The sequence below is a fragment of the Falco biarmicus genome, chromosome 4 (assembly GCF_023638135.1).
Source record: "Falco biarmicus isolate bFalBia1 chromosome 4, bFalBia1.pri, whole genome shotgun sequence".
NCBI classification, from domain to species: domain Eukaryota; kingdom Metazoa; phylum Chordata; class Aves; order Falconiformes; family Falconidae; genus Falco; species Falco biarmicus.
The window spans coordinates 11,586,433-11,603,253 of NC_079291.1; the positions used below are offsets into that span (position 1 = coordinate 11,586,433).

The 16,821-nt window shown below is 44.2% G+C and overlaps 1 protein-coding gene across 1 annotated transcript; it reads right to left on the bottom strand.

The window, feature by feature from the left end:
* Positions 1-4,643: 4,643 nt before the first annotated feature.
* On the bottom strand, positions 4,644-15,985 carry CMTM6 (CKLF like MARVEL transmembrane domain containing 6). The gene is made up of 4 exons (XM_056335045.1): positions 15,789-15,985; positions 11,821-11,997; positions 10,837-10,935; positions 4,644-9,321 (listed from the first exon to the last, which is right to left on the bottom strand). Exons 1-4 carry the CDS (start codon positions 15,909-15,911, stop codon positions 9,172-9,174), a joined length of 549 nt encoding a protein of 182 aa, XP_056191020.1. The 5' UTR covers positions 15,912-15,985; the 3' UTR covers positions 4,644-9,171.
* Between the last annotated feature and the right edge of the window lie 836 nt (positions 15,986-16,821).

Genomic DNA, 16,821 nt, shown 5'->3' on the forward strand with positions numbered 1-16,821 from the left:
GCACAGGTGTCCTGGTGCCAACGCTCAGTGCTACAAAGCCCCCAGGTTACTCTGGCCCCGAAATGCGTTCAGCCGTGCCTGGCGCAGGGCACTGCCATGTATACCGCCTTCAGAGCCCCTCGCCTGTGGCTCTAGAGAGGCGTGCCCGCAGGCTGGGACACCCTGCAAAGGAGACCGGTAGCGATGTGGCAAACGCACCGCCTGGAAAAAAGAGGGAATAGAACAGAAGATAAGGAACAGACCAAGTGCTCTGTGCTTTGCACGTGTGGGTATGTTTAGAAAAAAAGTAATGTGTGGTGGCGAAGCAAACACCTGCACGTTTCTGCGGCTGATGAAGGGGCTACCAGAAAGACAAGATGTCAGATTTTGAAGTGGAGCCGATGTGTGTGTGTAGGACGTGGTAAAGTCCGAGCAGAGTGGTGGGGCATTTCTCCCCTGCGGGGGTGAATATCCCCAAGCTGCTAATGTAGAGTCATTGCTAAATTAAGTATGTCTGAGCCATTTGTTCTTTCCTTACATGTTTGCACTTGTGCAGGAAAGGCAACAGCAGACAAGCAGCCTTCTTGGCTTAGGAGGAATTGTAGCAAGACGCTAGAAACCTTGAGGGAAAAGAAACCCCACAGGAGTAGACTTGCAGGCACCTAACCTTTAGGCATACAAGGACAGACTGAGAAATTGGAGACAGCACTCATCCTGCACCTGTTTTTACAGCCCAAAGAGAGTAAATTCTCCCAGGGAAAAGCACAGTGTGTCTTGGAGGCTATTTGCATGGGACTAGCCTTAATACCCAGCCATTCTCTTTGTGTAGTTAAAGGAGAAAAAGGGACAAGAGTGAATCACAGCAGCAGTGTGTCACAGGAGCACAGGAGTTACTCTTCCCCCTCTGATTCACCCTCTTCCTCCATCAGCTACCAGGGGAGCTTGGGCTCCCAGCTGGAACCCCTCAGGGTGGGGCTGAGGAGATACCCCCTTTACTTTCCCATGCAGAGCTGGGGCAACACCGACCTCCTAATTCCAGCACTTGCATCTCCTAATATCATAGCTGTGGGGTGGGAAGAGACCAGGCTAGGGGTTGTGTATCACCTCAAAGCCTGTAGCCAAAAGCATCCATTTGCAGCTTCCTTTTATTGTATCTGCTAGCCAGCTGTGGTGGTAGGCTATGATTCCCTCCCTCCCCGCGTACAGCCCTGCCAGCACGCACAATTACACCAGTTTCTTTTATTGAGAGCACTGGGGGTTGTATGAGGTAGACCGGTGCTGCTGGTGGCTCTCTGTACCCCCCCCCGAGTACAAATCACAGCTCTGGTGGCATAACGGCTCTTTTTAAATCAGAGTGCTTTGTCCATCTAGCACAGCCTACTGTTATTTCTACATCTGTAAATCACTCTTAACATAAAACTTAATGATCTGCATCCCCCTTTTTCATGAACCCCAGCCAAACAAGAGCACAATGCTGCAGCTGTAGCTATTAAGCTATGGTGGCAGCACAGCACTCCATTAATACCTCATGCTCAGCAGTTTGTGGTGCACGACAGCTGAATAATTATGCCCTTGTTACCCTCAAATAAGAGGCACAATTGCCAGAAACAAGCATTTACAATTAAAAAAAGCAAACCTGTATCAAGTCAAGGACAACATTTTTTCATTCATAAAACAAGCCTTTCTGAACAAGAGGACTATGAGGCAGAAGACAGACTGACATTAATGAGCCAGTTGTTTCTAAGGCTGTATTGTACCCCCTCAGACAGACCTCCATAGCTGCTTTATCCCAGCTGTTCTGGGAAACTAGTAGGCAGAACTTTAGCCAAAGCTGTCCTCGCTCTGAATTGCACTGATAGGTTTAGTTTAGATTTGAGGGACAGGAATGGGAAGCAGGGCTTCAACAACGCAGGTATCAATAACCAGTGATCTGCAGCCTTTGAAATGGAGCAGACAGGCACAGGAGAGTGAAAACGGGTGGTGTTAGCAATAAAAATAGAAGTGGCGAGAGTCTGTCCTCCTTTCTGAGGGTGCCTTGTTGCTCACGCCAGGGTTAAGCTCCATGTCTTTGGTTAGTGGGGTGCAGACACAACAGAACAGTTAACTTGCCTCCTTCCGTACCTACAGCTCAACATTAACAGAGATTTCAGAATCGTGCCAGCACTGATATTTTCGGAAGAGTGACAGCTGGTGCAAAGGAAATAGTTAAAAGGAGGGCTGTGGTGCAGACAGACTTGCATTATTTTGAGCAACATTAAACCATACTCTAAGCAAGGGCAGGGCATACGGTAATAAAAAACTTCTCATGCTTTTGTCTTACAATATTAGGCTTTCAGTAAGTCCAAGTGAGGACTGAAAAGAGAATTCTGACGTACACCCCAGGTTTAGCACTGCAGAATACTCCATCCTTTCATGCAGCACGTCTAGCAACAGATACCTGACTGGGTATCTGCTGGCCTGCCTGCACATGAATCATGCTACAGAAGAATGTTCTTATACTGTCACCTCCTTGTGAAGCCCTGACTCTGACCTCGGGGCTTACCAACTTCAAAACAGCCAAGTCTGGTTTATTTTCCCAGTCCTGTTCAAATATTCAGCCAAGAGATAATAGGTCATAAGAAACAAAACTGAATGAGTGATCATGACATGTGGGCTGGTCAAAGCAAGTTTCGCTGGGGTGCCTGGAGAGGACTGGAATTGCAAGAAGCCCTGTCTGGCACGCTTCACATGTTTGCCAACATTTCTGTTTGTGGACCCTGATTTTTTCCCAGCATGTATAATTTGCATTTTTGGATAATAAGCTGCTCTCATTTAACTTCCCCGGAGTCCGGGAAATGCTCAGGTATTCCCCATTCCCTTGTCCTCTCATCCATGATCCACAGACCTTTCATTGAAAGCCACGGCATAGTACAGACCACAAAAATCTTCAAAGCCATACTACAGAGTTATAGGTGCAGGTGTAGTCATGCAGCTGAAACTTGAATTTTTAAAAACATCTCTTGACAGGTTACAAAACCAAAGGAGTAAAATGAAGAACCCTTTCAAACTGCTCAGGTAAAATATCTCCTTGAGACAATATCTATCTGATTATATTATGAAAAAGCCTTCAGGCTGTATTTTGAGAAGTAAGCAAATGACTGGATGCAGTATCACTAAATTGCACCCTTCAATTTATAGCCACACTGACAGAAGAGGGCAAGGGGGGTTTTAAGTCCACTGAAAATACAGGTGGGAAGCGGGTGAAGTCGTCCAAGACCAAGTAATTTCAATCACACGATCATCTTTGCCCTCTTGTGGGCAAACTTCTCTCCTGCAGCTTCTCGGCAGATGGCTGCGCAGACTGCACCAACAGAATGCGAAAAACGTCGCTGGCCTTCCGTGTGCTTCCTTTAGCAGGCAAAGCATAGCTATTCTGAATCCAAAAATAAGTCAAAGCCAAAGCCCCGCCAAGCAGTTACCCTTGCTCGGCTCCTGCCCGACAGCACGGAGGCTGTGTGACGAAGCAAAAGCAAGCGGCCGGCCGTGCTCCTTGCTGCGAGGAGGAGGCCCACCTGAAAGCAAGGAAACACAGACGTGCCTTGAACTATGGATGCGCAGACAGCAGCGACCAGGTGGTGCCTTGTGCGCTCACGACAGACAGCTGCACACTGCCAGCCTATGAGATACGCTGCCCTGCTGCACTATTCTGGTCATCTACAGTAAACTAACTTGGATTATGCTACTGAGAAAGGAGTTGCCATCGTTCTAGCAATAACATGACTTAAACTGTGTGGTCATGCTCCAAATTATTAAACGTTTATTAACCTTTCTTAGGACTTCCGAGTTATTTTCTCATGCTGTGTAAATCCACCACTGATCTAGCCTTTTAATACAACATTTTGTCTCAATCATTTTCTTGCCACTAGTTTTCACATGTAATTAAAAGCCCTAGAGACCTTTGTTCCTTATGAATCCTTATGGTTACACTCATCTCTGGCAGCTTCATCAGAGACAATTTCCCTTTAACGTTACAATATAAATAAAATACACCACGGCATTCCAACTTCAGTGCCGGCAATGCAGAAAGTGCTGTTCTTCTCCTGTTTACAAGACAACCACCAGATAATGAGCAATCTGTAGGATTATGAAACAAAAAAGCAGCCCTGCCAGAAACCATGCAGGTTTATTTCCTTTTCCTCGCCCCCTACCACTGATAATCAGACAGCTGCTCCCCTTCGACCCAGTAACTCGGTCACCTGCATTTTTCTACACCAGAAGAAATTATTTGCTCTTAACACCTTTTGCTAGTTTGTGCTCATTCCTTTAACAAATCTGGCACTTTTATTTTTTCCAGTTCCACTGTAATCAAGACAATAGGAAAGCAGCACTTGAATTAGGCTTGTTACAGTAACCCGTAGACCGAAGTAGGTGTCAAGGCTATTGCAAACTAGTTTGGTTGGACCCGGTGATAAGAGGCAGTACTGACCTTGTCGGACCTTTCTTCCTGGAAACACTTCAGCGAGAATATCCAGCTTTGCAAGTTGGACCCTCTTCCTCAGTAACGGGCAAACACATTGCAAGCTCCTTCCTCCAAACCCCAAACAAAGAATGATGTTATTTCCTGTGGCTGGCTCTGGGAGAGCTACATAGCGACACCAAATCATAGCAGCAGAAACAAAAACCACTGAAGTTATTTACTACTATTTTATTTAAAAAGTGATTACAAAATATTTTAGAAAGTTCTTAAGACCAAAAAAGCATAATACATTTAAAAAGACCACAGGTTTAGAATGGAAAAATATTTAAGCATTTCAAAATTATTTAAAAGGAAATTCAAGGCAACACTGGCAACAAAACTGTATAAAATTTTTATACAAAACCCTGCTGCACTATCATCCTGATTTAATAATCATTAAAAGTCACTTAAATTCTCAAAGATATTAAAAGTGATATAGTTCTGAACAGCATAAAATTTACTATCTAGAGAACTGCTTATGTTTACAGCAATAGACTAAAAAGATGAATTTCCATCTTAAAAGCACTACCAGCATCTTGAGTCATTACAAATTTATATAACCTTTCAAAAATTTCACAAAGATTTCCCTTCAGTGTAGAAAGCTTGGTATTTTTATTGCACAAATCTGAACGAGGATCACCACGATGGCCATTATGCAAAAATGTCTTGTGCAGAGCTCTGAGAATTGTGTGAGATGGCTTAACTGCTTTTTGAAGTTGGAGGGTGCAAAGGTAGGACTGTTATTGCAGTAGACCACAACCCTTCCCTGCTATTTTTAAGCACAGAGTGCAAGCAGTAAGGCACAATTTCTTCACATATTCAGAACCCAAAGGACACTGGTAGCATTGTGATTTTAACGTGTGCTAAACACCAAACACAAAAATTAACATTCACAATCTACACAATGCCAGTGCAGTTTTTCAGAGCAGAAACTCACAGTCCAGCCACTTAACAACAAGTCCTCACACGTCCTGGAGAACCCTCTCCACCGATTCTCAAGGCACTGTAAACAAAGCCTGAAAGTGGGTGCAGAGCCTTTAAAATATTTTTGGATGGACTCAGCTCGAAAAGACAAAAGCTTTTAATGTGTCTGAGCAGGCTTGCAACACCACTGCCAAGCACTGTGGAAGGGAGAAGACAATCCCCAGATAGGTATACTGGGCCAGCTGCTTCTTTCCACAGGTTTTACTACCAGTTGAGACTGTACAGAGACGGTTACTTTGCAAACAGAAGAAATTTAAAGACGGTTGCTTGTAACAGCACTTCTGCCAGGGCTCCCACCACTCTCCTTAAACCCTAACCCACTTCAGTATAAAGCAGCCACCTTAACGTAAGTAATTTTAATAGCTGGTTTAAATAAAGTTTAAGCTGGTTTAAAGGCTGATTTCATCAGAAGCAGGCTGGGAAACAAGCAGACCACTTTGCTGACGGAGCACAGGAGGGGTAAGAGACATCCAGCCACACGCGCAGAGCTCCTGCAAAACCCGACATTTAATCTAGCTCCAAAACTGTTCGCTGGGATCCGTCAAAAGACAGATACTCAAAGCCTGGATCTGACACCAGAAGCATCAAAGGGGGCATGTCAAGACTGCAGGAGACCAGTCTGCTCAGCCACAGCAGCAAGGAAGCCTCTCCCCCACCTCGCCTGGGAGGGCAGAAGAGCTAGGAGGTACACACACCTGCCCCTTTCTCTTAGCAAGCTGATGAAGCAGTTAAGGAAATGACCTCACAGAGGCTGAGAGCAACATACACACTAGCAAACCTGCTTCTCAGCTATTTTTAAACAGAACAAAAAGAACACCTCATACTTGTAAGCCTTGCATTAATAGTACCACCATGCAGAGACTGTTAGCCAACAGAGTTTGGAAGCAACAATTAGCAATTGCCTTAAACCTATAACCAGTGCATGACTTGCTTGTAGCTAAATAGGATCTGAAGTGGAACAATATGTGTTGTTGTAAAGAACAGCAGGACTCTTCCTATTAGTAGGCTCCTGTAACATATGGGAAAACAACTAACAGGTTTCCCAAGAACTACCATTTGTCATTTTCATTAGCTGATGGCAACGCTTGCATCCCTTTCAGTCAGAGATGGGATCTGATCCTCAAATCTATACGTGGATCAGTCAATCGGTGAGAGAATAACTACCTACTTGGAACAGCTAAAATGAAAACGAAAAAACATGCCAAAACCCCTTCACTCTTAACAACCTGAAACATGCCAGGGTTGCCAACATGGATGTAGCAGGAGAATCCATCAAACCATTCTGTAAAGTTTGGTAGCATTTGTTTCAAAAGGCTTAACAGTCAGATCATGGGAGTCAGAAGATCTCAGTCAGAGTAACTTCTGACACCAACTCCTTGTGGCACGCTTTCATAAAAATAACTTGCTCTGTATTTCAGTTTCTCTCCAAAGTATCAGCAGTAAATATCACAGATAGGCCAAGGCAGAGAGATGACTTTCCAGATCCCTTTCGGTACCAGTATCTTCAGTTCAGGAATGGACACCAATAACAAAGCACTTAGGTGGGGAAATACCTACAGAAAAAGCAACCAAACCCCAGAACTCTATTCACATATGTTCAAGTGAGAAAAATTACCTCAAGATAAAAGCCCTGTCATGGTGCTGCATTGCTTAATAGATAGCAGCAGCAGCGTTACACTATATTTACAGCTTTTAATTATAGGTCAAGATTTAGAAACTACAGACGTTTTGATGTGAAAAAAAATTTAGTAGAATCCTGAGCAATAAAAACCAAACAACAAACAACCCACCCTTAGAATGTTAAACCGCAGATATGGAGACAATCCTTGAAGTAAGACCCTACAAATCATAGCAGGGTTGCTCCTCATTCAGGTAAGTGTTGTATCAGCAGTAACATCGCCTGTAAACAAAATGACTGTAATCTAGCCCGTTTCCAGACACAGCTACAGCAAGCTCTGTACACCTAGACTGAGATCAGGTTTTAGTGCAAATGGACACTAATAAATACAGAGGGGAAAAAAGCCAGTCCAAAGAGCCTTTCTGCTTCACAAAGCAGGAAATTCTATAAAGGAAACTATGTCTCTTAATGCATGGCTCTGAAAACAAGCTACAGCTTAAACATGATGCTTCGCAACACCTGTCAAAATTTTACATCCTCCAAGCAAAGTGTAGTGTTACGGTTAAGCCCAGACCTTAGAGAGAGAAGATCAAACTCATGTTCATCAGAAATTGGCAGCACAGGAAAAAAACCTCTGACCTTCTTTTACAGTCCTTTGTCTTACAACAGCTTCCTCATCCTTTTCCAATTACAGCCTGCTCAGCCAGTTTCTGGAGGGCTTAGTCTCAGTGTTGCCACAATAGGTTACAGGACAATACATCTGACAGACTAGGGTATTGATGAAAAGGAGTTAATGCCTGGAAGACACAGCAAATGTCATGAGTACTCAGACTAGAATTGTTTTTGCATAATCGGCTGCTTCTCATTTGTTTTGGTATTTTGGAACATCTGGCTTACAGCAATTTGCTCTACTTTTGAAGGCGTTCCTCTTAAGCAAGGTCTAGCAGTCTTGCTTCTAGCTCAGACACCTGAAAAATGCCTTTTCACCGCTTAATTTCTTTTACAGCCATCAACATCTGGTCTGATACGTCCATCACTTGTGTGATACGTGTTGCATCAGTAGTATTTCTTGCAGTCCTACAGCCTGTCACTTTTAAGCCAAATCAAGGGTACAAGTGCTTATTTACCTGTTTACCCACTAAGATAGTCAGCAGCAAGAAATCTTAAGCTCGTGCCATATTTATAAACAGAAATGTTGGGGTCCATAACCATTCTGGCAAAACTTACCATTATCTATGCATAAACAAGCTGCATGTGGTATGAACCTTGCAAGCAATATTCACCAGAATAGTACCAACATGCTGTAACATTTTTCCCATTGATGTTCAGATTGCTGCTTTTGGGGTTGCTTCATGAAAATATTTATTCTTCATCTTTTTTCTCTCACAGCTGCCTTTTCAAGTTTCTTCCTGCAACTTTTATAGCTTTCAAAACAATCTGAAAGAAGATTCTGGCATACAAGTCCAAACTTTGACAATCATGGGGTACAAAACTGTCTCCTTAATATACCATTACATTACCTTCCCCATAAAACCCCTGCACTCACTATTCCATTAAGCTGATCTCCAGAGACAGAACTGAGACATACGAATAGTGAAAAAAAAACAAAACCCCTTGGATGAGGATAAGAGTTTCTGTAAGGCTCCAGTTAGGTATCCCTTTTACATTCACAGTTTTGACTGGCAAGTACGAAAATGAATCCTGCAGTACTGATTTATAACTCCTAACAGAAGTATTTGGTCCATTTATACAGAAAGTATGTATCTTCAGGGTATAGCTCAGAATTTATGCATCACACATTAACCTTTAGTATCAACTGTCAAAATCAAATTGCCACGCTTGTCCTTGTGTTATTCTACTTAGACGCCACTTGTTTAGTGTATGTCACCTGGAGAGGTGGCAGGACCAGTTAATAAGCAGGTCCAGTTACCTCAGAACATGATGCTCAAGATGCCATTACTTGACCTAAGGATCCGTAAAAAATTGTGATGAGCAATGCATACAAAATTAGAAGGAGAGACAGAAGGTGTTACCTACAGTGCACTGAAAGTTCATTTTAGTTTGCTCCATTCAAAAGAAAAAAAATTCCAAAAAGTTAGCTTTGTTTATTCAATGGCTGATTTTCTGTGGCACTCTGAGTGTTGCCAGGATTTTCAGAGCTTCCACTGGCGGTTTTTTTCTGTCTGTGAAAACGCTCTATAACCATTTCAGCTAAAAATGCACCACTTGCAAGAAATCCAAACACCTGTGAAAGTGAAAGGAATGTATGATTTTAAAATGTACAAATATTAACAGTATGCTAACATTGTTTAGAGAGATTTGCTGGACTATTTATGTATGTTAACGCTTACATATTGAGATTACAGTCCTCCTTAAATCAATAGTTCCCTTTACATTAGAAACAGATCAGAAATCATAATTCTAGCACAAGTAATGCAAAAGTTTTTACAGTTTTCATTCCTTAATCAAGTGTGAACCTTATATGTTCCAAGAAGCCCTTAACAGTAGAAGTATATTAATTTTATTGCAGAAATTAATTATTAAAGAAGCATGGCACTGGTGGTATAGCCGAGTATTTATCCGAGAGATGGCTGCTGATTAAAGGAAGTAAGTGAAGAAGAATAACACATGGAAGGTGAAGGGAGAGAAGATCTGCAGAGCCTAAGCAAGTCCTTACTGTGTCAGCAAGGGGGGATGGAAGGACATTTTGTTAAACACGTTTCATTATTAGTCATGGCAAGACAGTGGTAAGGAGAAGGGTTTTTTTAGCAGCTCTTTTCACGCAAGGAAACAAACACATGCATTATTCTAACTTCTACCTAAATTTTACATGACTGGTTTGCCCCAAAGCAATTTGACACTAGTAAGTCTTAAATCACAATAGTTGTTGTTTTTCCAGCTCCAGGAAAAAACCCGAAAGACTTTATACTCCAGACTATTAGGTCTGAATATATCAGCATCACAGAAGATGACTACACAAAAGTGTGTATCTGTAATAGCTCACACCGCCTGTGGAACAGAATTATTTTGTGTCTTTTCTGACTCATTTTTTCCTCAATCGAGAATAAAATCAAAATTTGATCTTTCAAACTAATATATTCAGCATTCAAATGTTATTCAAAAGAAGTGCCAAATGAGTGAAGAATTATCACATCCACAGCATCCCAAAGCCTCTTCAGCACCTTACCCTGAGCCTCTTCAGTGTTCCCTGGGTGATGGATGCCCTGTTGCTCTTCTAACTATTTCTGTCACTGAGGAAACCGCTCCTCTTACTGCAGCCTTTGCAAGTCAGCTTTCTCCACATATGCTTTGTAATGTCTGGCAAAAGACATGGTTTCTTGCTGACTTTGTGAGGGGGTGGTATTATGAAAGGACAATTGAGGAAAGAAATAGGCATTTCAGACATAAGGTATCGGAGAACTAGGGAAGCTGTGAGAGACGGCAACGTCGCAACAGTGACAGATGACAGGGAAAAATAAAGAGCCAAGGGAGTGAAGTCTGAGGACCCCAGAAGCAAGCTGCAAATGCTCGCGAGCTGGAAGTGCGCGCAGAGCTTTCCAGCAATCCTGAGGAATGCCTGCTCTTTGGGTTTCCTACAGTAAGTTTCTGCAAGGTCTGAAATAGCTAATTCCTCCTAAAACGCTGCAACGCACTGAGTTCTATTCCCTGCCCAGTTTCTTCCCTGCAAGTTGAGTTTAAAGAGAGGAGAAATTAACATACAAAATAAATACAAAATAAATCATGCAATTTTAAAACTTACACATGCGACTTTTTCAACAGCAGACCCAGAGCTGGTTGCAGCAAGCACTATTGATGCTAACAAAAAACAGAAACCTATGGCTGGCATGGCCCACAAATTCTGCAAATATAAAAAAGTGAATGTTACAGAATTGTAGATATGCTACCTGAAAAAGAACAAGTATGACAACAGCAGCTGAGTTAATCTGCCAGTGAATTTATGCTTTGAAACTCTGATGCTAATGGAAGCTTCAGGAAATACATTTCACAACTGCATTCCAAACAACACTCAACTTTGTCAACTATTTAAAAGAGTCTGCATTACATACTTCCCTGGTTTTGTCTTCTTTAAATATTTCATTCATTTCACCCGACTTTTTTCACAATCAAATTCAAGCTCAGGTCAACCACGCTAACGTTATTCCCTATGTAAAGCATCTGGAAAATCAGAAACCTTTAACTAAATATGCTTATGCAAATCTCTTACTACACTCCCTTATCTGTACCTTCATGTAAAAAACTTACTGTTTGCTCTGAAGACAAATAGGAAGGGACACTAAGACAGTACAATATTCTTACTGACTTTACAGGGCAACTTTGTGCTACTCCTGGATCTTCTGAAATATAAAAGCATGAACTGTAACGAGTGTATTACCAAAAAGGAGGTAGGCTACACCCAGTAGGAAAAGATAGCTTAATCAGGCAAGTTACAAGTATCATTCTGGCAGTAAACTGCGTTCCATATAGGTAATATATGCAATGACTACGCAGTAGTATTAAGTCTGCGTGAAGGACTTTGACACAAGTCCTAAAATCCTGCAGGTAACCAAATGACAATTTTGGAAAAGTTGTCAATATAAAAGGGACTCTCAAAGTTGACACATTTTTAAACTATAATCTACCCTTTAAATAAAGAAGAAAAGGTGATTCATTCTGCACAGCCTTTTTACTCCACAGTAGTCTTTAAGCACTTACGAGAAAAGGTTTTAAAAAAAAAATTCCTTACCCCTCTCCGTACTTTATCTTCCCCAAGTGTTTCATATATATTAGTGCAATACACACACAGGATCACGAGGCTCAAAAGAAAGGCACTGCAGCTTACGAATTCAAAGAAGTAAAGTCCACCACACATGATGCAATTCTGCACAATTTCTTCAAAAATAACAGCCAGAAGAGAGAGAATCTGCAAAGAAATAACACGCTTGAGTTGGATCAGTCTCTAACATCTTCAGGAAACAGCCATGCCTGATAAGAACATTAATAAAGACAGCTGTAGCAAAAATCTTCAATCTACAAAGAACTTGGTAAAATTCTACACTGTTTTCTTACAGGCAGAAATAATTATATAGTGACACAGTTTACACTTGCTGTTAAAGTTCGTCAATAAACTACGCTTAGGTAAGCTGAGCACTCACCGCCAAATACAGGCTTCTTGATTAGACAGACAAGATTCCCAATTTGTGGTTTTGTGCACTTGCCAGTTGGAAGCAGACGAAGCAGGCAGCGTGGAGACACATACTGCTCAGAGCGAGCAAAAATGCTATTGCTTACTGCTTACAATTGCACTTAATTTTAAATGAGTTTGGGTTCAGGGTAGAGGGGGAAACTGGATGGCATTGACACAGTCGGCTCCCTCCCTGAAAATTTACAGCTGACGTTACCTCCTTCAATAAAGCTTCAGAGAAAGAGGATATAGCTAATGCCTCAAGTGCTTATGACCCGGTAACAACAGGAGCTCAGCTGTACTTGTAGGAACCAAAACGTTAAACTATGTTTAAGCCATGTTGGACAGTGTTTAATCTACGCAGAAGCTTATGTTCACCTTCTGCTACAGTATATTTTGAGGAACGAACGTGAATTAATTCCTGTACAGTCACCATACATCTGCTGCTGGACTTTCCACTGTTATATTGTACAAAAAAGAATATTGCTTTATTTATACATTTTCTCATTTTGGCCACTTCTTGATAGTTTCCTTCATCCCTTAAAATTGACACAGCATTATAGATCCTTGTAGTAAGGAGTTCACCAAATTAAAACAAAACCATTGTAGGAATCAGGCTCCATCATAAAATGAAGACTGATGTAAGGATTATGATCATATTTTTGGTAAGAGTATATGGGCAATAATTAGGTTGACAGTTCTTCTTTAAAAAAAATTAGTTTAAAAAAAACCTATAAAATTCAGAATTGCTCTTGGAAAATAACCATCAGCCTCAGGTTTCAGTTTTCTGACAGTAAAACTAAGAACAACAATTTAGCATGTGGGAACTGTAAATTCCCCCCACTAAGCCAGACCTCAGAAGGGCACTTCCAAGCATCATATTTTGAAAACGCTGCAATCATATAAAGTAAACAGGATCTCAGAAAGGGAAAGAACCCGAGCTGGGAAACACAGTATTACTATCAGGCTTCCACATACTTCCCTTCTCTCCCACAGCAGCTGGCAAGGCAAACTTCTCAGCAGCCTTCGCACCTAAAATTGTGACTACAATGGCTGTCCAAAGGAATGTTTTGAACTCTGAACTTCCAATTTTCAAGTATTTTTTGGCATTTCAAAAGATTTGCCTACAGCTGCGTCCAATGACTTTTAATTTTGCATTTTTCACAAGGTCAGCTAAAGCGTATGTTTTCATGCAGTGTTCTAGCTCTCTTTTATCAGCACTGAAAACTGAATGCCATCACTTTCACCTGGGCTGAAACAGAACAGAAAATAAACCTGCCCTGAAAAGAATTTATAAGCCCAGATAACCATAGTATGATCTAAGTAACTAAAAAAAACAAACCCTGAGTATACAAAGGAGCAGAAAGAAATCCCACTCAAAGAGTAGCTATAAAGGGTTCAGTATCAAGTAAATGAAATTTACCAAGTGGAATCCTATGTGGGACTCGTCCAAGTCAATATTCAATTTTCTCTAGTTATTTCTGGTATTAGTCAGAAGATTATCATCTCTATTATTCATCTGCATTTTAGTAACATCCCGCTATTAGATACAGTATAAATGCATGAGCCACTTTAAACAAGCCAGGAGACTCCACATTTCGTTCAGTTTCCCAAGAATTGTTCTGCCAGAGATCCCACTTCATCCATCAGTGTTAGTCCTGGGATAAATGCAGACCTCTACAGGCTTATATGAAACAGCCAAAGCTCCTTCTGTTTTGTTGAAGAATAGGTACAGGCCATAAACTTCTAATTCTTTAGGAGCATATCAAGCAGCTGTCCATCCTATTTAGGATAATCATAATTTTCCTTCCCTACCTGGAAAGCTTTTAAAATAATGCTTCTGTTCAGGTAAGTAGTTTAAGACATTGGTACACCATTAAATTTGCATATGAAAAAGCTTATTTTAGTCAGTGAACCTGCTTACATAAACCATCTGCTTGTCTGGGAGCAACAGCCAGCAGATCTTACTTTATTGATCTCCAGTAGATGAAATAAAAGTTTACGTCCTGTTATATTTATTTACTTACTTACTTACTATTTATACACTGTTAGAAAACATATTTTTTGGCAGCATTACTATTACCTTTGCCAGCACTCAAGAATCTTGCCTTTTTGGTTGAGGGTCTTGACTGTGCGCAAGGCCAAGTTTAAAACCCAAATGTTCTCTTTTCTGCAATGCTGAACTCATAAGAAAGGGTTGGAAATCACCTACAATCCCCATGAGCATGAGACATCTGACTAAAAAGCCACTTTGTTGGCTGAAAAAAATGTACCCTGACAGATATTTACAGTCAGCTGTCCTTTCCCAGTGTCTGTTTCACTACCTCCCTGCCAGTACTTACATGATGCTCCTCGTGTCCCTATCAGCAGTCACACAGGCACATTTCGGAAAAGCCCACCACTGAGCACAGAGCAGAAGCCTGAACCGTGTGCCCAGCTGCTGAATGTGTTCAGGAGTAACATTACAGATAGCAAAAAGCAAGCAGAATATAAGCCTTTTATTTCCTGGTGGGCACAGGACTGTCCAACATAAAGCGATGCAATGTGACGTCTCGTGCAATGGGCCACCACCAACACCGCATGTTTCTGGCGCAATTTTCTAACATGAATGACAGGAGAAACGAGCCTGATTTCGGCACAGACAGTGCGGCGTGACCACCTTACAGATGGGCCGCAGGAGAGGCAGGTCCAGATCTGATAACCCAGCAAGCCCTTCCCTGTTCTCCTGCCTCTACCCTGAGGCTCAGCTGCTACCTCCCGCTTTCATCCACCGTGGCCCTCAGAAGAAAACAGGAAGCTTTCCGTGAGGTTTCCCTCTGATTTACAACCCCAACGCCAGCAGGCTGCTAATCCAGGCTGGTTCAGCACCCAACCTCGGTGGCACGATGCACACGGTCGTCGGATGCCAGCACCTGCTCTGGTAACTGCCACGTGAAAAAGGCACAAGCCTGTTACTTCCCCACCACAAAATGGTCTGAACCTGTAGAGACGACGGCGTTATAAGACACCGTGTGTGTCTGCCTTCCACCCGAGTTACAAGCCCGAGCAGTTCCGTGCCCGACAGCCAGGCTGGGCCGGGCTCCCCGCGGCCCGAGGAGCTCCCCTCACGGCTGCGGGCCGCCGCGCCCCCGCCCGCGCTCTGCCAGGCAGCAGTTCAATTTGTAAGCGGGGGGGGGGGGGGAGCTGCCCTAACGCCGGCGGTCACCTTCACACGCCCGTTTCCACACCGACGCTGCGCTTCTGACAAGCGGGGACACCTGTAAAGCCGGCGGGCGGCTGTCGCTGGACGCGCGGCCTCTCCCGCCCCCTCGGGGCCGCCGCTCTGCCCGGGGGTGCTGGCTCCGCGCACGGCCCGCCACGGCCCCGGCGGCGGGGGCACACGGCCCCGGCCTGTGGGGAGCCACGGCCCAGGCCCCGGCGGCGGGGGGGACACGGCCTGTGGGGGCCTGCGGAGGCGGGCGGGCGGTCAGTCGGCAACGGCCGCCCCGGCCGCGCTCCCCGCCGCGCTGAGGAGAGAGGAGAGCACTCACCGCCTGTAGCGCTTTGGTCGGCAGCCGCCATCCCCGCAGGTGCTGCAGGCTGCAGCTGAAGGGGCAGCGGGACGGCTTGGTCTGCGGCTCGGTGGTCGCGTTGTAGACGGCGCCGTTCTCCATGGCCGCGCCAGCTGCCCGCAGCGGGAAAGCGAAAGCAAAAGGGCGGCGGCGGGAAAGGGAAGGGGAAGGGAGGGGAGGGGAGGGGAGGGCAGCGGCCCCGCCGGGACCGAGGCGCTTCCTGCGGCGAGCACCACCCCCGGCGGCGGGGCGGGGGCGCTGAGGGGCGGCGGGGCCGCCTCAGCCCCGGGGCCGGTCTCGGCGCCGTGAGGGCCGCGCGTTCAGAAGGGTTTACAAGGGAATTCGCTTTCCCGTCGTCACACGAGGTTACGACATCAGAAGGATTTTTTAAGGCAAAGCTTCCATGCCCTGCTGTCAGTGAGGGAAAAGACGAGCGCCCCGGGCCCCACTGCCATGGCCAGCCCAGAGCAAGCCACCGGTTTTGGCACCTGCATAAGCACAGATTGGGCCTGTTGTGTGTGAGCAAAGGTGCGTTGTGTGCACTTTAATATTATTAACGTAGTATCTACACAAGAACTATGGTCCTTCATAGTCAAGTTAGGTATACCTCGCCTGCTTCAGTTCAGTTGAATGCAATCTATGGATAGACAAGGTGGGGATTTGCTTCCCTCACCTGCGCACTGCACGCTGAGGGAGCAGAGTGGCCGTGCTGCCTTGGAGCCACGCTGCAGGGACCCGCGAGCCAGGCACCGTTTTTAACTCCACCAAGGGCCACCATTCACTGGACAGACGGAGCAGTACGGGCCTGATAAGCAGTCAGGCCATGCTCTGTGCTGAGCACGTACCAACGGGCCACATGTAACCTCTCCTGGTAAGACAGCATGAACCAGGGAACATGCGGGGTAGCTGGGCAGGATGGTACGGACTTGTCTGTGCCATAACCGATGTTTGGCTGCAGGAATCTGCTTGAGAGGCAAAGGAGTAGGGCAAGTTCCATAATTCCTAAGACATG

Excerpts from the sequence above, each read along its gene's own strand:
- CMTM6 (XM_056335045.1), bottom strand. The coding sequence starts at position 15,911 with ATGGAGAACGGCGCCGTCTACAACGCGACCACCGAGCCGCAGACCAAG. Across the intron at positions 11,998-15,788 it reads CGACCAAAGCGCTACAGGCG|ATTCTCTCTCTTCTGGCTGT; the intron begins GTGAGTGCTCTC and ends ATTTCTTTGCAG. Across the intron at positions 9,322-10,836 it reads CTGTTGAAAAAGTCGCATGT|GTGTTTGGATTTCTTGCAAG; the intron begins GTAAGTTTTAAA and ends TCACTTTCACAG.